Genomic DNA, 24,786 nt, shown 5'->3' on the forward strand with positions numbered 1-24,786 from the left:
TTGGGACGCTACGACCAGCATGTCTTTTAAGTAGCTAACTTCAGGCCGACTACCGGAGCAGATAGCCTAACTAATTAACCAACCAATATCTGCTTGTTACACCTGTGTTAATCTCTAAAGAGCAGAATTAATAAAAGAGATAATATTCGGAGTAATAGGCATTTTAAAACTCCTAAAACAATATATTATATTAGCTTGCACTAAGAATAACTGTTGCTTTCCTGTTTTACATAAAAACAAGATGTTATACATTTAGATGTTTTGTGTAAATACAGTATTTTGATGCCATAAAACCACTGTTTTTTACTCATGGTTCTACTGTGAGAATCTCCCACAGCTACTCAGTTGCTCCAATTCCCACAAGTCATACACAAGAATCCCATCATTAACTCCAAACATCTCAGTGACGGGATAATTCACTGGTACATAACACCGTTTGAAAGTTTCAGAATCATGAATCACTACATTAATTTCATTTCAATTCAAAAATACTTTATTAATCCCAAAGGGAAATTAAATGTTGTTATAGTTCATATTATGAAGGTTTCCTCGAAGAGCCGTTGTAGATGCTGATGGCTGTGGGCAGGAAGGATCTCCTGTAGCGCTCCGTCTTACAGCAGATCTGAAGAAGCCTCTGACTGAAGACACTCTGTTGTTGTAGGACAGTCTCATGAAGAGGATGCTCAGGGTTCTCCATAATGTTCTTCATTTTATGAAGAATCCGTCTTTCCACAATGATCTCCAGAGGTTCCAGAGGAGTCCCCAGATGATGGTAGAAGAGATCACACTTTCCACAACAGACTTACAGAAGATATGCAGCATCTTGCTGCAAACACCAAAGGACCTAAGCTTCCTCAAGAAGTACAGTCTGGTCTGTCCCTTCTTGTAGATGTCTTCACAGTTGCATCTCCACTCCAGTCTGTTGTCCAGGTGAACACCGAGGTATTTATACTCCTCCACGTCTTCACCGCCAAATGTCAGATTTTTTTGTTTCAGACAGATCATTAACTAGATGTATTTGTTCAACTATAAATAAAAGTGACACAAAGACAAGCTTTTTTTTTTTTTTGGTAATGTATTGTGTGATTGAGTTCTTGACAATTTCAGACAAATACAAGTTAGACCCTAATCTGAGCCTTTAAAAAACAGCAAATGTATTTATTTTTTAAATATTAAAAAACAAAATCAACTAAAATGTGTTACTATTTCAACGTCCCTAATAGAAACAGTACGGAAGCACTAAGTCTTTGAGCAATTTAGCCGCTCTTCAAGTATGTTAATTCAGTTCATAATTATTCATTCTGCAGTAAAAGAGCATCAGGAAATATGTAGCATCCAGTGGGAGGAGGAGGGGGTCAAATCTCCTGATAGTAGCATCCCGTTTGTGGTATAACCAGTGTGATCGACTCCACGAATCCAAAAGGAAACATTTTGACAACCCAAAGCTATTTGAGTCAGCAACAAATGTGATCTCAGAGCAATGATGCAGATTTGCAGGCACCTGATCTTTAGTGATCTAGCAGGAGGACTTGGTTACATAAGCTGAAATGCAGATATGATGAGAAAGAGGGGAAAAGTCAATTTAAAAAAATACATAATCACAAGACCAAAAAAAATAAAAAAAATAAAAAAACTGCAGAACAGACAGCTCCTTACAGATAAAAAGAAAACTGATCAAATTGTATTAAAAATAGCAGTGAATTCAAAACAATACCATTTGAATAAACTACAGATAAAATCTAAGGTGAAAAACAATGCAAGGTTTTCCACTTGTAAACAAATTCACTCAGAAGAGAGAAATCCAGTGTGCAGTTCTCTCAGCCCCGCCTTCAAATACGCCCTGACAGCGTGTGCTTGTGCCAACATTGCACCTGTGATAGAAAGTCCATGACAAACCTGCCAGCGTTTTATCTCCCCGTTCTTGATTTTAATCTACCAGATACAAAGTTCACAAAGTGGTAAAGTGACAAACCTCTGTTACACTCCTGAGTGTTTTAAGAGAAAGTATGATCAAGAACCGGACAATAAGACACAACCTTTTGTATATACGTCTTCCCTTTAATTGTTGATCTTCAAGCCTCAGTCTCTTTCTTCGGTAAGATTAGTTTCTCCCAGTAGGTCATCTGGGGTTTAGCAGGAAGTGATGCAGAGACTCTGAAATAGCCTCCCAGTGCCTCCAGAGGAAGGCGAGCAGGATCACCAGGAGCACCGTGGAGAGCGTGCGGCTGCGTGTTTTCATCAAGGGGACAACACAGTTGGCCACGGTGGACACAAACACCAGAAGGACAGCCATGACGGCCAGAAGTACATTGATTAGCTTTCCGAGAAGAGTCCGTGCAGTGGCGTTCTCCAGGCCCTCCAGCTGCACCACCTGCTGCTGCTGCTGCTGAAGCTCCATCTTGGATATGCGCGTCTGACAAGCCTCCAGCGCTTCCTGAAAAGTGGAAACAAAACGCGTCAGATATGTGTGATGATAAAACATCGGTGTTAAATCAAATCAAGCTTGCCTGTATGTCTCGTGCTCTTTCATAAGACTGGTAGGCAATCTTCTCCTCCATGCTTGCTAGTTCCTGTTTTAGGTTCAGGATTTCATTCTGGTGTAGTTCTGTCAAGTCATTGAGTTGTTCTTCTAGCCGTTCACACCTGCAAAAAAACAGATCAGGAACAAAATATGTTCTTATAACAGGGCAGATTTAATACAAATGTAACTTGTATTAATAAGAATATCAATTAAAAGTACATTTATTATAGTGATTCAACCCAAGAAGACCAACTAAATGTCATATTGTGGCCAACATGATCATGGTGGTCCAGCAGATGGTCACTGGCATCCACCAGAAGGACGGTAGGCCACAAAAGGTCACTGCTAAAGGAGCTGTATCCAAGCCTACTAACAGGAAGTTTAGTGGAAGGAAAAGGGGATAACTTCAACTTTGAATGGATCGTGAATCTAAGCTTATTCAAGAGTTTGGAGGAGATAAAGTGTGCACTGCAGCTGGAGTCAGTGCTTCAAGAGCCTCCACACACAGCCGTATTATGAACGTGAGCTACAGCTGTTGTGTTCATTGTTGTGAAGCCTTTCCTGAACCGGAGACCATGTCAGAAGCATTTTACCTAGGCCAAGGAGAAAAAGGATTGGACTGTTGTTCAGTGGACCAAAGTCAACCTTCAGAAGAAAGCTTCTTCTGAATTTATTCAGCAAAATCAAACGATGATGCCACACCTTAATGCAATTCATCACGTCTGATTTATCTTCCTGACAATTGTAGCAGAAATAACAGCACAGGTCTCTTTAATTTAAGTAAGTGACAATGTTTGTCTTGATACTGGCTGTTGTATTTAAACAGGATCAAGATATTATTAAAGAGAAACATCAACCAGGTTGTGCATTGAACATGGCTGCAGTTCCAACTGTAGTTTTGAAGGACTTTTTCTTTTAGCAGAATTTAGACTTATTTTGCTTTCTGACAACTAAAATTAGGACAAAAAAGGAAATTCTAGCAGTTTTTCTGGGATTGCAGCAATATTAAATCACAGGTTATGTGAATAAAGAGATCAGGAGAGAGCCAATGTAAATAAGATGATAAATTCCAGGCTGCAAATGCAACACAATGATATGTTTAATCTGCTGAGTTTGAATTCACTTAAGGATGTTTAAGTCGCAAACTGTAAATATCAACTAATTCAGTCCTAACCTGTGTAAGCTGAAATTAGAACCAGTTTAAGTGTAAACTTACCGGTATCGTTCTTCCTGCAGGGCCTCCATGATCATGGTGTAATCCCGCTGATAGTGGGATCTTAAGTTTTCAAAGGACTCCTCCAGTCGACCCTGGTTGTCCCGGAGATCATGAATCTCATGGAGTAAAGCTTCAAATCCCGAGCCTTGTGCATTATCCAGAGTATTGTCCCTGGAGCTAGGGGGGCCACCCGGGGCCCCTGGGGTGCTGTTAGCTCCGGCAGACCCAGAAGTAGCGCTCGAGCAGTCGTCCTCGCTGCCGTATCTGGGGCTGGATTGAAACTGTCCTGTTCCAAGAGGCCGTGACGCCCCTGGACAACCGCCCTCTTCTCCTTGCGTTTCTTCCAACGAGTCTTTCAGAGCTGCAATGTTGTCGGCACTCCCAAACTTGTTGCGGATGAGGGAAGCAATTTCTCTTGGCTTGGACACCACGGCTCCAGCAGCAGAATGAGTAGCTTGAGAGAAGCTGGATAGCCCCCCTGTTACCTGCGAATGGCATTGATTAAGTCAGTGTCCTGTTCATCAAGCTTATCACTGGCACTAATAAATTATTACAGACCGGTTTAAACAAATAACAGCTAAATAGCTGCATAATGGCTTCTATCAATTTCAATGGTCACTACAGTGCCAAAAATCCGAAAGATGTGGCAAAATTGAATGTGCCAGCTATTGCCTGCAAAAATGCAGTTTCTAGCATTTTTATATTAGTTTCCATAATACCAATAGATTACATTTCAAATTCTGTAATTTCCTTTCATCAAATGGACAAATATGCAGAAGGTCTGCAGCACAAACATGCTGGAGCCTGCATTAAGACAGCAATGACACTGTCAGCTTTATGAATGACTGTTAAATCTCATCTTTAACGTTATGTCTGCATGTTTGGGCTCTTATTGTACAGAGCTTTGGAAGAAGTGCCTCAGGTCCCCTGCTGTTCAAGCACTATTAAAAGGACAAAATAATGATGCACACAGCACCTCGTTTTGTGAAATCAACCGTTTCTCTGAACACAAGTACGCCTATAACGCTCGGACACAACGCTGAAAGTCAGAGAAGTTTAAGAAGCTGAGAAACATTTTCAACAGAAAAAAACACTGTTTACTAATTTAATTGGTGTTAGCTGGGAAGTACACACGTGGACAAAATCGTTGGTACCCCACAGTTAATGAAAGAAAAACCCTCAATGATCATAGAAATAACAAAGGTAATAATGAATAAAAATTCTATGAAAATGAACAAATGAAAGTCAGACATTGATTTTCAAACATGCTTCAACAGAATTATTAAAAAAAATAAACTCATGAAACAGGCCTGGACAAAAATGATGGTACCCCTGAAAATAATATGACCAAAGGGACATGATAAATCAAGGTGTGTCCATTAATTAGCATCACAGGTGTCTACATTCTTGTAATCATTCAGTGGGCCTATATACAGGTCCTTCTCAAAATATTAGCATATTGTGATAAAGTTCATTATTTTCCATAATGTCATGATGAAAATTTAACATTCATATATTTTAGATTCATTGCACACTAACTGAAATATTTCAGGTCTTTTATTGTCTTAATACGGATGATTTTGGCATACAGCTCATGAATGTTAAATTTTCATCATGACATTATGGAAAATAATGAACTTTATCACAATATGCTAATATTTTGAGAACGACCTGTATAGGGCTACAGGTAGTCACTGTGCTGTTTGGTGACATGGTTTGTACCACATTCAACATGGACCAGAGGAAGCAAAGGAAAGAGTTGTCTCTATAGATTAGAAAGAAAATTATAGACAAGCATGTTAAAGGTAAAGGTTATAAGACCATCTCCAAGCAGCTTGATGTTCCTGTGACTACAGCTGCATATATTATTCAGATATTTAAGATCCATGGGACTGTAGCCAACCTCCCTGGACGTGGCTGCAGGAGGAAAATTGAAGACAAAACAAAGAGACGGATAATACGAACGCTAACATAAGAGCTTCTTAATAGATTAAAGGTGAACTTCAAGCTCAAGGAACATCAGTGTCAGATCGCACCATCCGATGTTGTTTGAGGCAAAGTGGACTTAATGGGAGACGACCAAGGAGACCATTGTTGAAAACAAATCATAAAAAAGCCAGACTGGAATTTTCTAAACTACATGTTGACAAGCCACAAACTTCTGGGAGAATGTCCTATGAACAGATTAGACAAAAATTTTACTTTTTGGCAAGGCACATCAGCTCTATGTCTGCAGATGTAAAAACGAAGTATATAAAGAAAAGAACACTGTCCATACTGTGAAACATGAAGGAGGCTCTGTTATGTTCTGGAGCTGCTTTGCTGCATCTGGCACAGGGTGTCTTGAATCTGTGCAGGTATAATGAAATCTCAAGACTATCAAGGGATTCTAGAGAGAAATGTGCTGCCCAGTGTCAGAAAGATTGGTCTCAGTCGTGGTCATGGGTCTTGCAACAGAATAATGACCCAAAACACAGCTAAAAACACCCAAGAACGGCTAAGAGGAAAACATTGGACTATTCTGAAATGGCCTTCTATGAGCCCTGATCTAAATCCTATTGAGCATCTTTGGAAGGAGCTGAAACATGCCGTCTGGAAAAGGCAACCTTCAAACCTGAGACAACTGGAGCAGTTTGCTCATGAGGAGTGGACCAAAATACCTGCTGAGAGGTCCAGTTCTGACCTCACACTTCTCCTTGGAAAATGCTTGTGTAAAAGTTCTGTTAAATAAGGAGGCGCCCGACCATTTAAACATTTAAAAACCAAAATTAAAATCTTTAAATCAATTATAAAATGAACAGGCAGCCAGTCCAGGGAGGACAATATAGGGGTAATATGCTCACATCACCTCTTACCCATGGCCAGACTGGAAGCAGCATTTTGGACCAGCTGCAGGTGACATAGAAGAGAGCTGTCCAACCCAGCATAAAGACAGTTGTAGTGGCCCAGTCTATGGGTAATAAAAGCATGTATCACCCTTTCAAGGCCACTATAACATAGATAGGGTTTGATTTTGCTAATCAACCTGAAATAATAAAAGCTTGACTGGACCACTGCACTGAACAGTTTATCAAATTCCTGACAGCAGTTCAATCAAAAGAAGTTAAAGGTCCAACAGGATTCCTGCAACCTGAAAGCAAGTCAGTTGTGATGGTAACCATTAAAACTGGTAATGGTTTCATCCCTACTTGTCAGAATACTGTTGAAACTGCAGCCTGGCGGTCAAATCTTTCTCGTCTCTTGTTATTTGTCAACTTGGATAAAAAACAAAATGTAAATTAACCGTGTGTTGTCTTCATTGAGAAAGAAGCTCAAACATCTAACCTTGGCTCCAACACCTTTCAGACCCTGGTGCATGTCTCGAAAGACATCTTTGGGCTGGCGAGGGATGCCGTTGTGCTCCACCTCTCTGAGTTTTCGGTGGTAGTGCTCGAGCTTCCTCTGTAGCTGCTGGATGGTCTGAGCAGACTTTTGGTTCTTCTTCTCAAACACCTGTTTGATGCGTGCACTTTGCTGTTTGTCTGCGTTGTTGGCGAGCTTCAGGTACTCTGCCACATTGTCGTCACGAGCGGTTTGTTCGATCTTGATTTGTTCTGTGAGCTTCAGAATCTTCTGCTGCAGCTGGGCAATGACCTGCTTGGTGCGCTGGGGGTCCGGTGTACTGTCGACCATGTCATACCCCTCGGCACCGTAGGGCAGGGCGTTGGGTGACACAGCAGGGCCTGATCCATCGTACCGATCCGACTGTTTAGAAATAACAAACATGAATAAATTCAGATTTTCTGCAATCTTCAAAAATCCCATTAAAATCATTTACAAAAGACAAAATGTTTTCTTCGAAAACATCTAAACCATGAACATCTAAACAGGGTTCCTACATGTTTTCTTGTCTATTCCAGAGTTAGATCTCCAGAGTTCTTCGTCACCTAGATCCGTTTTAAAATAGAAAATACTTCAGTTCACCATAAATTTACAACAAGTAAACTATACTTTTTAACTTTTAAATATGGAACCTGCAAAAGCCAGAGACGGACGAACAGACGGACGGACAGATGGAAGGAAGGAAGAAAGGACACATGGAAAATACGAAAAACACAAGGAAGGAAAGAAAGGGTACAAATGAGGAAGGAAGGATGCAAGGAATGACACAGGGAAGAACAGAAAGAAAGGAGACACATAAGAGGAAGGAAGGGCAGAAGTAAGGCAGTAAGGGAAGGAGGAAGTGTAAAAGGAAGGAAGGAAGAAGACAAGAAAGTGAGGACAAAATACCAATGAAGAGAGGACACATAGAAGGAAAAAGATAGGATTCAAGAAAACAATGAAGGAAGAACACAGGAGAAAATTAGGACACAAGTACGTCACACTGGAAGGAAGGACACAAGTAAAGAATTGAGGGAAACAAGAAAGAACAGAAAAGAAGTAGATGAGAAAGCAAGGGAAGAAAGAAATGAGGAAGGGAGGACACAAGAACAGACAACTTTAAAAACAAGAGGACTGGGAATAAAGTCTTTCCTCACTTTTATAACTTTCTCTGCCATACTTACCCAGAACCTAAAAATACTGAAATCAAATCCCAAACATTTCCAGAACGCAACTCTTTATTCTTTAATGTTTTCAAATGCAAATTCAAAGCAGCAACAACACTGGCAATAAACTGCAAAACAAAAAATCTCCAGCAAAGTGACTGGTTAATAAGAAGAAATAAGAAGTAATGGTTTCCCAAGTTATAGAAGAAAAGATTTTATCTGTTGGGCACAGTCCTGCAGCAAAAGAAACTTTATACATTTTGCAAAGTCTAAGCAAAACTTAACATTTCCGCACCTTTGTGCAAAAAAAACGTAATTATGTCTAAGATGCATGTGTGAGTACACATTTACAACACTAGATGGCGCCTGTAAGATGAAAGTGACTGAAAACGTCACAACTACAAAGCAGTCAGAGCAAAATGCTGCTTGACGTGAAATAAGGAAGGAAATACAGGTCATGTCTCAGGGAGAAAAAGTGTAGAGAATTCAGATTTACTGTGACAATGATCAACTACAATCGTATGTTTGAGAATGTTACCATTGTTGTTTGGCATCAATTCATATATTTAAACATATTGAATGCAATTATTGGGCGCTGTTTAAAGGGCGAGGTGACCCAGAGCTAAAAGTTCATTTGACCTAAATGTTGTTTTTTATATTTACAAAGATCCCAATCATTTTCACTATCCTCGATCAAACCACATGATCAGCAACCTTTCATATTTGTCCCTGAGAAGATTTTATTTGTGGCCTCTTCAGTTAAATGCACAGTAAACTGGTATAATTAATGGTATCCAGTAGAGTTGTGGAGGTTTGTAGATGTTACCAGAAAGGGTTATACAGGTCCTTCTCAAAATATTAGCATATTGTGATAAAGTTCATTATTTTCTATAATGTCATGATGAAAATTTAACATTCATATATTTTAGATTCATTGCACACTAACTGAAATATTTCAGGTCTTTTATTGTCTTAATACAGATGATTTTGGCATACAGCTCATGAAAACCCAAAATTCTTATCTCACAAAATTAGCATATTTCATCCGACCAATAAAAGAAAAGTGTTTTTAATACAAAAAACGTCAACCTTCAAATAATCATGTACAGTTATGCACTCAATACTTGGTCGGGAATCCTTTTGCAGAAATGACTGCTTCAATGCGGCGTGGCATGGAGGCAATCAGCCTGTGGCACTGCTGAGGTCTTATGGAGGCCCAGGATGCTTCGATAGCGGCCTTTAGCTCATCCAGAGTGTTGGGTCTTGAGTCTCTCAACGTTCTCTTCACAATATCCCACAGAATCTCTATGGGGTTCAGGTCAGGAGAGTTGGCAGGCCAATTGAGCACAGTGATACCATGGTCAGTAAACCATTTACCAGTGGTTTGGCACTGTGAGCAGGTGCCAGGTCGTGCTGAAAAATGAAATCTTCATCTCCATAAAGCTTTTCAGCAGATGGAAGCATGAAGTGCTCCAAAATCTCCTGATAGCTAGCTGCATTGATCCTGCCCTTGATAAAACACAGTGGACCAACACCAGCAGCTGACACGGCACCCCAGACCATCACTGACTGTGGGTACTTGACACTGGACTTCTGGCATTTTGGCATTTCCTTCTCCCCAGTCTTCCTCCAGACTCTGGCACCTTGATTTCCGAATGACATGCAGAATTTGCTTTCATCCGAAAAAAGTACTTTGGACCACTGAGCAACAGTCCAGTGTTGCTTCTCTGTAGCCCAGGTCAGGCATTTCTGCAGCTGTTTCTGGTTCAAAAGTGGCTTGACCTGGGGAATGCGGCACCTGTAGCCCGTTTCCTGCACACGCCTGTGCACGGTGGCTCTGGATGTTTCTACTCCAGACTCAGCCCACTGCTTCCGCAGGTCCCCCAAGGTCTGGAATCGGTCCTTCTCCACAATCTTCCTCAGGGTCCGGTCACCTCTTCTCGTTGTGCAGCGTTTTCTGCCACACTTTTTCCTTCCCACAGACTTCCCACTGAGGTGCCTTGATACAGCACTCTGGGAACAGCCTATTCCTTCAGAAATTTCTTTCTGTGTCTTACCCTCTTGCTTGAGGGTGTCAATAGTGGCCTTCTGGACAGCAGTCAGGTCGGCAGTCTTACCCATGATTGGGGTTTTGAGTGATGAACCAGGCTGGGAGTTTTAAAGGCCTCAGGAATCTTTTGCAGGTGTTTAGAGTTAACTTGTTGATTCAGATGATTAGGTTCATAGCTCGTTTAGAGACCCTTTTAATGATATGCTAACTTTGTGAGATAGGAATTTTGGGTTTTCATGAGCTGTATGCCAAAATCATCCGTATTAAGACAATAAAAGACCTGAAATATTTCAGTTAGTGTGCAATGAATCTAAAATATATGAATGTTAAATTTTCATCATGACATTATGGAAAATAATGAACTTTATCACAATATGCTAATATTTTGAGAAGGACCTGTATAACCCTTTCTGGTAACATCTACAAACCTCCACAACTCTACTGGATACCATTAATTATACCAGTTTACTGTGCATTTAACTGAAGAGGCCACAAATAAAATCTTCTCAGGGACAAATATGAAAGGTTGCTGATCATGTGGTTTGATCGAGGATAGTGAAAATGATTGGGATCTTTGTAAATATAAAAAACAACATTTAGGTCAAATGAACTTTTAGCTCTGGGTCACCTCGCCCTTTAAACAGCGCACAATAATTGCATTCAATATGTTTAAATATATTAATTGATGCCAAACAACAATGGTAACATTCTCAAACATACGATTGTAGTTGATCATTGTCACAGTAAATCTTAATTCTCTACACTTTTTCTCCCTGAGACAATAAATGACATGATAGTTGCCATTTCTGAATTTCATGTCCTCAGCCATTTCATGCACGTACTGAAACAATGTAGTCAAGTATTTCCCTGAATTACTGACGGTAAATAGTCACAAAAATCTTTTTAATCTCACATATACAATAATTTAATTAACTGTTCATTTTTGAAGACTTTGTATTGAACCCTATTTGCATTTGTCATAGTTCTAATCGCTGGACAAGTTGATGAAATATGACAGACTTTAACCCCTGATAAAGAAAAAAAGGATAAGCAACCTCTGGATGGTAGATAATATTTATCAGAGTCATATAACCTCATGTTCATAAAGTAGACTATGAATAAATTATTCATTAATCAGTTTGCAGGCGCCGAATGATCAAACTTACAAAGGTTTCAAATGGTGAAAGGGGACAATCAGCAGCAATGATTAGTTAATAAAAATGAAGGAAAACTGTAAAATATAAACCTTTTGGAGCTCAGATATGGATAGAATGACAGCTGTATATCTGTTACTATAATCCCACTGGTTCAACCTATTATACATCTGGACAACTTCCCATCTGTAGCTGTAACTTCAAAAGTGAAATGTTTCCAGAATCCCATGTAGGAAAAGCCTTTCAGCTGTGGTATGAGTTGCTTTAGAACTGTTTTTAACCTGAGTCCGGGCAGACGTAGGTTAGGTTTAGCAGCCAGACATTGTTACTGCAATAATTTGCAGACTGTTCTGTAATTACCTCAAAACACACATCTTCTCTGAAACAAAAACAAAGCCATTGTCTGGATGCCAGTGCATATAAGTAATTAATGAGGCACTCTAACAGCAGATAGGCTCTAAAACTCTGAGCTCTTTTATAGCTGTAAACTAACTAACTGAAAACGGCCTGCTGCAAGCCGCCGAGATAAAAACGTCGATCGATAACTCATCAGCAAAACATTATTCAAATCCTAACAAAGGCTCTTTCCATGTGGAGAAAGAAGATACGGCCTAAGACTGATCGAAACCCATCCCCCAAGTTTGATGAACAATAAAGGTCTCAGTGCAGGTGAGTCAGAGAGCGTCCGGTCATCTGATGCCTTTTTGGAAATGTATCGTTTTATTTCCATTTTTGTTTAGGCTGCCGGTTAAAACCAAGCCGGTTTACCTCTAGTATCATTTCCTCATTCGAACATTCAGCGTGGCTTAAGGCAAATCGTTTGTTAGTTTACCCCTTCGAGCCTCCTCTGACCTGAAGTACACTGAGAGACCGCAAACTCTAAATTTAGAACAGCTTAAAGCACACAGTGACAAACCAGTCAAAGGCAATCTCTGACCTTCCACCACTGACAGCTCATCTCCCCACTCAGCAGTGCATCCAGGACACATCGGGACACTTTTAACATGATTTCCCAGTTCGCTTGGTTTGGGAGCTTAGGCATGAGTCACCTCTAACCTTTTATTTTTATAAGTTTAAAGAAAAAAAAGCTGAATACAACCCATTTCTTGCCTTCAGTGAACACACTCCTACAAAGCCAGTCTGATGTTTTATGCCCGGAGGCCAAGTCTTCCAGGAATAAAACATTTTAGGATTATATTTATAGGAGTTAAGATGTGTTATGATGTGTATTTTCAAAGAAAGGCATCGGTGTCTTTAGCACATACGGAGCCTTGCAAAAGTATTCATACACCTTGAAATATATATCACGGTTTGTTATATTAGAGCCAGAAATCTCAATGTGTTTTAAAGGGTTTTTATGTGATGGACAAACAGGAAATAGTGCATAACTGTGAAGTGGAACGAAAATAATGACTTTTAGTTATACGGACGAAAATGTAAAAAAGTTCAAGGGGTATGAATACTTTTTAAGGCACTGTATTTGAACATATTCAATATTTGAAGAGTTTAGTCATTGTTATTGCTCCTCTGGAGTTTTAGTCCACAGCTCATAAGGAAACATCTGAAGCTGTGAAGAATGGATTGGGGCATCTCACACTGGACCACTTACCTTGTCAGGTTCTTCAGTAGAGTGGTACCCAGAGGTCAGTAGCACGTCCACCAGGGCAGGACTGCTGGGTGTGTCTGTGGTTGAGGAGGAACGTGGGCGTCCAGCCAGCAGCAGGGCCTCATGAGTGCTCCGCCGATGGATCTGCGGGCTCCCTTTCTGAGGAGGTTCCCCAGAGCTCCCTGCTTTGCTGCGCCGGCTCTGCAGGCTGGTGCCTCGCTTCATAATGGGTGGACCTCGGATCTGCTGCAAAACCCGGCTCAGAGCTGCGGGAGGGGCGGAAGCGGCAGGATTGTCAGAATCCAAGGAAGGGGCCAAGGAGCCAGAAGCGTCCCCTACTTCTGACCCTACATCGGCAGGCTCGGAGGGAGCGGCGCTCGCGCAGGCTGGGGCGGAGTCATGTGGGGAAACGGAGGAGCGTCGGCGCTGTGGCTGGAAGAACTGCTTCAGGCCATGCCCCAACGCTCCCATGTTCTCCAGGGCATTATGGGTGATTTTGGACAAGCCGTGTTCTGACTCAGACGCCCTCCTGCCAACATCCAGCTCCGCTCGGCCTCCTGCGTCCGGCTCCTCTGGACTCTGCTCACTACTACCCTGATCCATCAGACCCCTCCAGTTTCACAGCGAGGCTCTACGTAGGGGTTGCAGGAGACTAGCTACGCCCCGTCGACACCCCCCTCTGTGAGGCCGGGTGAAAGCCGGGAAGCAGAGGGGATGCCGCTTAGTTGGTGCTTTAGAGTGGGCATGCATCTGTGGCTTGGCTCATTGTCATGCTTGTCTACCACAAAAAGGAAAGTAAAATACATTATGACATGCAGCTGTGAGGAACATAAAAAGCAGAAGCACAATGTGAGAAGAAAAAAAAACTAAGCAATAAAAACTGGGTTGACATTGACATGACCACATTTTTGCACTTCCCGTTAGCATCTATTTATTTTAAAATGTATCTAGAATTATTATTTATGATGTCAGAAAAAGACCTAACAAATGTACACAATCCTGTTAAAATGCCAGGCTATGGGGTGGACAAAATTAGACCTTAATCAGTCATTTCAGACCCTTCTACACCTTTAATGTGAAACACATCCTGTTCCATTTAACTGGAAAACAAACTAATCTGTTAGAGGGGGAGATACAAAGAAAATAACATGGTTATGAGCGTTCAGTCTTCTTCAGCTGTGGTCCATCAGGAAGCCAACCTTTGACTATATTTCCTGACTTTAACTTGCAAACGTTACTATTAATGTGCAACAATCTATCAGACTGGGAGGACATCTCTTGTCCACAGCCCTGTCTGTAGAGGGGACACCACAGATCTTCTGACAGACTCAGTTCTAGACCAATCCAAAACTTTAATTTTCTTCTCTTGAAGTAATTCATTTCTTTATTTGGATGTAAGATTAAACTTAACGTGATGCTGAAAACTGAAATCCTTCTCTGAAAAAAAAGCAACACCACAGCATGATGCTGCCACCACCATATTTCACAGCGGGTTTGGTGTTCTGTTGGTGATGCTCAATGTTGCTCTTGTGCAAAACCTTTTGGAATTGTGACCCAAATGTTCTGCTGTTGTTTAATCAGACCACAACACACTACCAGGCAAGTTTTGGGGATATTTTAGTCAGGCCTGGATGTTCTTCTTCCATTTCGTATCTCTACTACTTAGTCCAGACATCTGGAGAATAATGAAAAGTGTTGTCATATACAGAACACTTGAAGTACTTGCCAAATTCCTTCAGATACATTAGTGTTGCAGCATTTGCATGTTGCTGCTGACATTTTTGTAGCTTTCTGCCGGCTGATACCTCTGCATGATGAGATCTTTTTGATCCTTTCTGCAAACTTTTGCCTAAACGACTGAAATAACTGAATGTCAGTAAAATCCTACAAGGAAAGCTGAACTTTATTTGAGATTAATCAGACTGACTATAGATGACGGCAGGTTTCAACTCGAGGACTTTAACGAAAACACTCATTAATGTATTAGTTTATGGGCGTGCTCACTTATGCACTTATTGCAATGCTTTATTTTCTCTTGTTTTTTTTTTCATTTGAATTGCCTAAGATCTTTGCCATATTAAAAGATGATAAAAGGTTCTGAAATGATTAACCGAGGTCTCATTTTTTTCCATCACAAAAAGCTGCCGTTTTAACCAAGGTTTGCACAGTTCTGAGAGCCAGTGTGAGTCCTGGCTTTAGTTTAAAACAACGTGGCATGTCTTCAAAGTGCCAACCCAAAACATTCAAAGTCTAGAAAGTAAAATAAAATACTGTGAATAGTTTCTGAAATGTTTCTGCCATGCTCTTTGTGCTTCCCTTTGCTATTATTTCTGCAATTTTCAAGCCAAATTATTTTAGAGTCAATAAATGTACACATCTCAGAAAGTATTCAATGAATAAATTAACTAAAATCTAATGAGCAAATAAGTTAATTGCTTAAATGAAGCTAATTAAGAGACAACAAAGTGTAAAAGAAAAACTAAATAATAAAAACTATGTGCACTAAATTAAATACAAAATGGAAAAAAATCCAGTTCTCCACTGAACAAGGAGTTCCTCCATCCACAGCAGCCTCCCCTTCGCATCATCTACCTACCATAGCTACACCCTGTTATACGAAGGTTGCCTTCCAAGCAGTTTGTTTCATTTTAAACGATTTGCTTATTCCATTTCAAAATGTATTGACATATTTAGAAAGGAACCAAGAAGGAGAGAGTGTGGCAGAGCTTACCATCGGCCCAGCCTCTTCTCTTCTGACTCACAACTCAGGACAAGCTAAATGAAGCACAAACACAGACAAAAATAGATTCTTCATGCAGCAGAAAGGTAAAAACTGGCTTATAAAACCCTCCACTCATTAATGAACTGTAACAATGGACACATAAGAGTGTCAGAGCAAGCCACTTTAAAGCTGCTGACCACACCAGCACCAATGACCCCAACAGACCTTTGGGTTAAAATGTTAAGAGGCAGCAGTTAATTCCTGCTTAATGAGCATTCTTATATTACAACGGTTATTGTAGAGGACAGCACACATGATGTTCACATGAAATAACATGAAAACATAAAAAACAGACATAAGAGCTGCACTTGAAGGCTCCAACATAAAATAAACGTGAAAACATGGCGGCCACACCGCTCAGCTCATCTGCAGAACACAGACGTGGAGTAAGGATGTTAGCCTTGGAGTAATTCTTGCTTCCAGGCTGAGTTATGAGTCATCTACCTTAAAAATTAAAGATATTTATTCATTTATCCTGACTATTTGTTGCATCAGGAAGGGCATCTGGCGTAAAAACACCGCCACGCCTGTATGCAAGTTGTACTGACTTCCTGTGGTGACCCTGGCATAAAGGAGCAGCCGAAAAAGACTCCATTTGTTCTGAAACTAAACATCCAAACGACAAGGTTTTAACCCCATGATTTGGAGAGCAAGTCAGAAATCTAAATACACTCATCTTCAGCACCAGTGTCCTATTGAATTGATTCATTTAAAACCATCCCTTTGTACATGGCTTATAACTGTACATCACTGCTTTTAATAAGAACAAATGGGTGCACAGGTTTGAATTTATTATAATACTTCTTCATTATTCCATCCACTTTGTGCAATGTATCAATACCCATGACATCAAAACAGACCCCTCAGCATGATCCTACCACCGCCATGCTTTACTGCTAGAATGGTGCTCTTAGGTTTGAAAGGCTCTCCACTTTTTAATGTGGCCCTTTTCTCCAGGATGCATTTGGCTTGTCCATGTCAGTGCGCGTGCCAGTTCTGGTGCAGGTGCTTCTTTCTTTCTTGGTTTCCCTCTCAGTTTATGTAAAACTGACGTCGCTGTGAACAGTGGCAGTGGTGTTCCAGCAGTTCCCAGCTTATTATAGACTTGAGCTTTGGTGTCTCCTGGGATGTTCTTGAACATCCCAACCAATTTTATTTTATCTGAGGGTGACAACTTGGGTCAAATGGTTAAAACATGGAAGCAGTTGGGTTGTCTAACAGAATATGATCCCAAACACACATCTAAACTAGTTTTGCAATAGATGAAGCAGACGAACCTTCAACTTCTGAACCAACCCTGACCCAGACTTATTTAAAATTTGAGGACTATGCCTTAAAGCTGGATCCATAACAAAAAATGACCAATTCTGATTAGTAGTGTGGACAAATGCCCAATCAGAGGCTCGTTGCTGACAATAAAAAGCATGAGGTTTCTCTGAAACTCGCAAAGGGACATTTAAAAGAGCAATACTGGGGGTGTACATTTGCAATTTATATATTATATATATAATTTTGTCTAGAGATGTACACTATATTGCATCACATGATCAAGTTATCTGGCCTGTTGGATGGGTTTTTCACTGCCCTCGAGGCCGACACTTGACGTATATTTGTTGTGGCTGTGATGCTAAAGCTCCTAACATTTTGTGGGGACACAGTGATAGAAAAAAAGAAAGAAAAAGAGTCAATATCACAATTACATGTTTTCCTAATATCATGCAGCCCTGATTTTAACCCTGAGTAGATTAGAGAAAATAAACAATAAATTCAAACCAGCGTCACCGATTCTTGTTTTTAAAAATTGCTGAAGTCGTACGCTATATTTTCCATATATCCGCAGAACAAAATAATTCAAATGCTTCATTAAACGCCCAAAATTAATAGAACGTTTGTTCCTATGATGAGTGTATAAAACCTTCTGACTGGAACTGTGGATTTTCAGATTAGTAAATGTGTACTGACTAATGGACCACTGCAGACATTGAAAACAGCATATCATCAGTATAACCCAATTCCAAGCTTTCAACCGGCCGTGCCGTGCCGTGCCGTGCCTATGCAAGTTTGCATTAAGGGAAACTGAAACCAAAGACTGTCTGCATATGGATGCTCTATTAGCAGTGAGGATGAAGGTATGTTATGTATGCACAGAATGCCTTCTTAATCACATAATTGGTGCTCAAGTAGGTTGCATGCTTCAGTTAGACTCAAACAGGGCATGGAAAACTTTACGTGACGGGTTTCACTATCGAGTACACAGACTGCTTTCCAGTAAAACAGAAAAGTAATCCTCTGAGTCAGCACAACCATGAAGTATCATTTAACAAGCCAAGAGAGCGATTGCTCTTCTAGAAACAGAAAAACAAAGAAGTGATCCACTAATCGTGATGAGCTGTGACTCATTTGATGCTGGTCCTGCTGATGGATCGGATCACACAGCACGGAGGCGGGTTGTTGAAATGATGTCAATGTGTGTGTATGTATACACACATCGCCAACCATGCTCTCACTGAACCATTTATGTAAAGGTTGGTTAACTTGCTATTGGTGTTCTCACTACTGATTCCTAAATCAGCACACCTGGGAGCAAACCAGAGCCAAAGCGGTCAATTAATTGATTCAACCACTTTCTCTTGAACCTGTGTGTCATTTTTGGTAGCAATAGAGCACTGACACTCAGCTATGTTACGCCGTTTGTGTTAAAACGTGTTCTCTCCAAAAGGCTGCATGCAGGTTGTTGTGGCAATACATCACACTATATAGGAGGGCTGTCATTTACAGGGGCATCACAATAAAACAGAATACCTTTGAAATTTCATTAATTTCAGTAATTCATTTCTGAAAAAAAAAATGAAACGCATATATTGTATAAATAGGTTACACACTGGGTAATATATTTCATCGTCTTACTTAATTGTGATTGTTATGGCTTCCAGCTGATTAAAATCCAAAATTTAGTTTCTCTGACAACTAGAATATTCCAACAGAAGACAAAGACATGCTACGTTACGCTAAGCTATGTTACACAGTCATGGGAAAGACCGCTGACTTGACAGTTATCCAGCAGACAGCCATTGACACCCGGTACAAGTAGGGCAAGCCACAGAAGGTCATAGCTAAAGAAGCTGGCTGTTTACAGAGTGCTGTATATAATGGAAAGTTAAGCGGAAGGAAAAACTGATGAAGAGGATGTGTTTATCCCTGTTACTTGTGCACCTTTTATGATAACAGCTCTTCCCTCCACTTAATTTTCCAATACTATGCTTAAATACAGCACTCCGAAATGTCAGCGTCTTTCACAGTGACCTTTTGTGGCTTAACCGTGCTTCTGTAGGTTGTCAGTGACTGTCTGCTTGACAACCGCCACGTCAGCAGTCTTCACCATGAATGTCTAGCCCAAAACATGTCTAAATTAGAAATATTTTTTTTGCGTTCAGGGAAACTGAATTATGTATTTTTCATTAGCTGTAAGCCATAATCATCAAAATTAACAGAAGTGAAGAAAATACTGTGTGTGATGAATCTATATCGTGAGTTGGTTTTTTTAATTAAATTACTGATATCCAGTAACTTTTGAATAACATTTAAATGTATTCAGATACACCCATACCTGTGAGGGTTACCTGTAAGTGCAAACAACACTTATTAAATTGTAACAACACTAAACACAACGTTTTATGGTATAAAGCTCCAAATTTTAAGTCCAGCCATAATAAACTCTCCACACAGATGTGGAACGATATCCTGCATCTGCAGAGAAAACACAATGGCATCTGACTCCTTTAGGCTGAAGTCTAAAGTAGGTCAAACAGTATTCACCTGTCATTCTGTGCATAGAGTGCTCCAATGTCAGACCAGCTGCACAGAGTCCTGCGCAAGTGAGTTAACATTTTATTAAGTCCATTTGCACGCTAAAACTTAATTAATAAAACCATCACTTAGGATTATTTTAACTTCTCCTGTCCAGAGCATCATTGCTTGCAAATTCAGATAAATACTGGGCTTATTGTAGATATGTTTATACTGTTTAATTTGTACTGTATTGCACCGACTACGCCAAAACAAATTCCTTGTATGTCCAAAAACGTACTTGGCAATAAAGCTTTTCTGATTCTGATTCAATAATAAAACCAGATAAAATCTTTTTCTGATAAAAAGTTATTATAAAATATAAGCTGAACAAAGACAGCTATCACACATCCATAAGAGCAATGTGCTTGTTGAATAACTTACCTTCACATGTGGTCATCTGCAGCAGATCTTTGCATCTATGAACACAGGAAGAAAAAAAATGCTTAGCAGTCCAAGGCGATTTCCGGCCAGGCTTCCTCCGGGTGACAGCTCCTGAACTTCAACCCACAGTTTCCGTGGAAATTTAGAAAAATCACATGCTGTGAAACAAGAAAAAAGAAGAGGGCATTCTGTAAACTGTTTTTGTGAGAAATGTGATTGTATGTTTTCATGCACGTTATTTTTTTATTTACTCTACTGTTATCTTATGTTTTTATTACCTCCACCAAGGAGGTTAGGTATCCAGCTGAGTTTGTCTGTCTGTGTTAGCAACTTTACGTAAAAATTTTAAGTCTCTGACTGTCTTGTTCAGTATTATTTTTATTATTTGTTGGGCTAAACTGTGAGGTATTTCATCAAGCTTTTGTTGTTTTTAAATGTGCTACGCGAATTACATTTTTAATACTCAAATAAATTTATACACTGATATTTTAAATGAGAAAGTCCTAAAAATAGGCGGCTAGTCTGAAAGCTGTGTCACCAGAAGAGTGTAGGAACCTGAAGCAAATAGACTGTAATCACTATCATAGTGAAGTTATCATGGCTTTACTCTGACTTCACTGCCGTTTGATACCCCATAAGGTATCGCTAACCTCACACTAAGACCCATTTCGTTCTGTTTCATTTTGTACAGCACAGGCCTCAGAGGACTTTTAGAGTAATTAACTGTCAAATTTTAATTAATAATGCATAAATGACACACACAAGGATGCTCACTAGACATTAACCATTTGTCTGTCTGATAGAATGACAAAATGAAGTTAAAAAAAAAAAGGTCCAGTATTGAAACTGTAAAAACACTGACCAGATGTATTATAAATGATGCTGTGTTCAAGCTAAGGTTAAAGAAACCATACAGCGGTGTATTTTAGGTGAACAAACAAATGTAATAGACAATAAAAAGAACCAGTTAATGAAGGGTAGATTTCTTAAAATACAAAGTTTTCATGAGGGGGAAAAAAGACTTCCAATTCTGCTTTGAGTGTATTTTTGTTGATAACATCCCGAGAAGGACAAGAAATTAGTTGATCCAGAAGTATTAACAGACACTATAGTGTCCCTGAATGGCTTTTCTCCATAACTTAACATCTCAAAGCTTTTATAAGTATCTAAATACTTCCTGACTGAGAGAGGGTCCCCGTCTAGGTGGAGAGCGGCTAAGCTCGGAGCATCTCCTGTAACCACATTACCATAGTTTGGAATGCAATTAAAAACAGTTAAATCTGAATTATACTGCTTGTTTCATAGCGGTTAAACTTTAAAAGTCACAGACTGCCACTTGAAACTATGTGAAAATGTGCAGGTAGAATGGATTTTAAGTGAACTGTGCCAATCTTGTAACCACATAGTCACACACAGCCGCTGCAGCAGCTGCTCCTTTCAAACTTTAAATGGGATCTAATCTGCACGCTGAACAATATTCTAAGTTTAGTGGTGTTACCGGTTTTCTTGACTGTCCTAAAAATTTCCCGAGTTGCTGAAAAGGCTCCTGCAGTAAAAATAAAAGCACCTTATTGTGTATTGGAGGCATGACAGCTTTTGACATTGATTCAGAAGCATTCATGTTCAAAACAAAAAGCAAAACACAACAACGAACTGTAATCAGTTGCCTTCTACCTTATGTGATGTCACAAGATGCCTGTGTGTGGAGGTTGTTTTGGGGATGGACGATGTTCTATTTAGTATAGCAAAACAAATAAAGAAATTAATTAACAACGACATACACCTAAAGATGGTTTTATTGAATATACAGAAAAGGTCTGGGTAGTAGCTTTAGGCTGACTGACATGCACAATAAAAGATTTTACTTTCCAGTTGTGCATCTCTTTTTACTAACAAATGTATACTAATGATTACACAGTCAAGCAATAGGCCTAAAGTATGAATTTCCACAGGAGTATTTCACAAAATAAATTTAAAAAGTTTAAAAAAGAAGGGACACTGAAGGGAAAAAAAGCTAATTCGGCTTTATGTGTAGCTATATGGGCCGATGACCTCACATAAAGCAAAACGATCAAGCTAATCCGCTGGTATTACCACAGACCAGCAATTACTGATGGATTTTGACCTTGATTCTGAAACTGTTGTGATGAAAACACCCAAAACGGGGAGGAAATAAACAAAAGAAATGTATGAGTTGCCTTTTGTGATGTCACATGAGGCATGTGCACTCCCCTTGTTACTGTGGAGGTAAAACTTTAAATTGAGTAATTAATGTTTTATGACTAATCTAAATGATCTAAAGTGAGTTTGAACGCTTATACAGAAAAGCCTGAGTGGTATGCAAACCCATAGCTGTAACATGCTGGAGGGCTCTCTGTCTATAAGCCTAGTTAGTTCAATAACAGCAAAGCTCAGCAGGTGTACAGGAGCAACTAGTTTGGCTGTTGTAAGCATAAGACTTGGCATTTTTAAAACAAGGGGTTTAATCTAGTAAACACCTTACAGTGATGTAAGATGTTTTGCAAGAGTAGCTGTAAATTACAGTAAATACTCTGACATTAGCTAGAGGTAAGAACTGTGTGACATTACCTTGCTAGCCAGCGGTCGCAGGCCGGGCCCTTTAAAAACACAAAACTAGGATATATTTTCGTAGGACATTTGTACAGCTTGTATGTATTTTATGTTGTTTTTCGAAACTTTGTGGTATTTCAAATGAAAACATCGTGGTTTCAATTTAGAGGGCTTGACTGTTCAAATGATGTGTAGCATTACAAGCTAGCCTGGTGCGCTGGAGGGTGTTTACTTTACGTGACAGCGCACACCGCTGCTGTTGTGCGGGGCGAGCACATTGAATCTGCATGATGAGCTGCAAAATCAGATTAAAGGATTTATAACAGCTGCCTCTTTCATTCAGGAGACTAAACGCACGATTTGATTAATCACCAATCACTTGAAGTAAAAATGCACAAGCAAAAGTGAGCTCCTATGGTTTCTATGCCAACAGTCGTCATACCACACAGTTGTAGTTGCATTTAGTTGCTCTGGCCAACCCTAACATGATTTTAATGCTGCAGTCAAATTATGCTCACCTTGCAGTTTGACTTCACATAATTAGTGCGACCTTTATGCAGCATTTACAGCAACTCAATTACCATAGCATTTTAATATTGTATGTCTGACCATCATATTAACATATTACAAACATGCAATGAACAAAAATAACCAGGATTCCTGTAACTAAACTGAGCTACCGAGTAATAAATACGGGGATAAAAAAAACTCGTAATTAAAAAAAAAAAAATTCAACATTATTGTTAAGAGAACCTAAACAGCAAAGAAACCGGTCATCACAGGTGTGAAAATCTCGAACCTCCCGTTTAGATGGGAGGTATTGAGTAGCCATCTGTCACATACTCCCACAAGCTTTCCCGTATAACACCTTCCACTCTTCTGTTCCATTGTGGCGTTTTATTTTAACACTTTCTGAGCTTTTAACTTCATCAAAACGCTAATAAATTTAAACTATTTTAAAGAATTACAAATGAATATAGCCTGGGTGTGTGAAAGTTGAATCTTCTCAAGTTGTCACTCCATAAGCATTAATTCCGCCTCCCTTAATCACATTTAAACGCAGTTAACATCGCCCATCTTGGATCTCCTAGGTGGCAGATTGGTCCACTCAACCTGTCAGCTCCCCAGCTAAAAAAAAAAAAAAAAAAACATCGCCTCGGCTACAGCCATGGTTAGCTACAGGCAGAACATGGCACACCGCCAGGCGGCAGCGACAACAGGGTAAACAACACAAATCCACTTCCGCCCCATCCGCCCTGAGAGTATAACAACATATGGAAACGCATTTCATTCATAAAGCAGTTCGTTACAAAAAAAAAAAAAAAAAAATGTGCGTTTGAAAAGGCTTCAACTTACATGGGCGCTCAGAGGGCTGTGTTGATGACCGTTCATTTCTCTCGATGGTCGACACTCCCACGGTGACGTCAAATAGCGTGCTCGGCGTCATATATGGCAAGCAATTATAACACATAATCAAACCAATTACTTTTTTCTTGCATCAAGTAAACCCATTGCAGCGTGACGTCACGAGGGACTACAGCGTTTCCCTCTGATTAGCATCGCTATATTAAAGCAGGGCAAAAAAAAAAAAATGATGGAAACCTGAGAAATTATTGTAAAATGCTTACAAGCTGGATTCACAAGAAGTTAAGCATTTTGTTCTGCTGTTGTTTTTAATAAATGTGTTTCCTAAAGAAACAATGCATCATCTTGGTTGGCGCCTCGAGATCAGTGACAAACAAAACTATGAAAGCATTTAGATCATAATATTGCGTGTGTCAAATGGTTTTTACTACAACCCCACTTTCATTTGTTTACCGTCACCTGCTACTGATCGATGGTAGCAGTAGGTGAGGCTGGGGAGCATCCTCTCCTGCGCAAGAACTATCAGCACCGGTGCCCCACAGGGATGTGTTCTCTCCCCATTCCTCTTCTCTCAGTACACAAATGACTCATGACTTCTGAAGAACACCCCCCACAGGCTCCCCTCTCCCTTCACAACAGCACTATGTCTACCGTGAATCACTTCCAGTTCCTAGGAACCACCTTTTCTCGGTACCCGAGATGGTCCTCACACATAGACACTGTCAAAAGAAGGGCCAGCAGAGAATGTACTTCCTGCAGCAACTC

At 40.0% G+C, this 24,786-nt stretch overlaps 1 protein-coding gene across 4 annotated transcripts; it reads right to left on the reverse strand.

Annotated features, from left to right (window-relative positions):
- Nucleotides 1–1,131: 1,131 nt before the first annotated feature.
- tmcc1b (transmembrane and coiled-coil domain family 1b) lies at nucleotides 1,132–24,110 on the reverse strand. Of its 4 annotated transcripts, XM_047348222.1 has the most exons (9): nucleotides 22,675–22,771; nucleotides 21,760–21,817; nucleotides 20,086–20,243; nucleotides 15,805–15,848; nucleotides 13,077–13,851; nucleotides 7,062–7,481; nucleotides 3,738–4,222; nucleotides 2,508–2,643; nucleotides 1,132–2,434 (listed from the first exon to the last, which is right to left on the reverse strand). In XM_047348222.1, exons 5-9 carry the CDS (start codon nucleotides 13,674–13,676, stop codon nucleotides 2,120–2,122), a joined length of 1,956 nt encoding a protein of 651 aa, XP_047204178.1. In that variant the 5' UTR covers nucleotides 13,677–13,851; nucleotides 15,805–15,848; nucleotides 20,086–20,243; nucleotides 21,760–21,817; nucleotides 22,675–22,771; the 3' UTR covers nucleotides 1,132–2,119. The 4 variants fall into 4 exon arrangements, with proteins under 4 accessions (XP_047204178.1, XP_047204177.1, XP_047204179.1 ...); XM_047348221.1 differs by lacking the exons at nucleotides 21,760–21,817; nucleotides 22,675–22,771 and adding an exon at nucleotides 24,013–24,110; XM_047348223.1 differs by lacking the exon at nucleotides 21,760–21,817 and having other exon boundaries at nucleotides 13,077–13,339; nucleotides 22,675–22,821.
- Between the last annotated feature and the right edge of the window lie 676 nt (nucleotides 24,111–24,786).

The sequence above is a fragment of the Girardinichthys multiradiatus genome, chromosome 20 (assembly GCF_021462225.1).
Source record: "Girardinichthys multiradiatus isolate DD_20200921_A chromosome 20, DD_fGirMul_XY1, whole genome shotgun sequence".
Taxonomy (NCBI): Eukaryota; Metazoa; Chordata; class Actinopteri; order Cyprinodontiformes; family Goodeidae; genus Girardinichthys; species Girardinichthys multiradiatus.

Coding starts and splice junctions, on each gene's coding strand:
- tmcc1b (XM_047348221.1), bottom strand. CDS start 13,676: ATGGATCAGGGTAGTAGTGAGCAGAGTCCAGAGGAGCCGGACGCAGGA. Junction 7,482..13,076: donor CTACTGAAGAACCTGACAAG/GTAAGTGGTCCA, acceptor ATTTCTAAACAG/TCGGATCGGTACGATGGATC. Junction 2,435..2,507: donor AAAGAGCACGAGACATACAG/GCAAGCTTGATT, acceptor TCCACTTTTCAG/GAAGCGCTGGAGGCTTGTCA.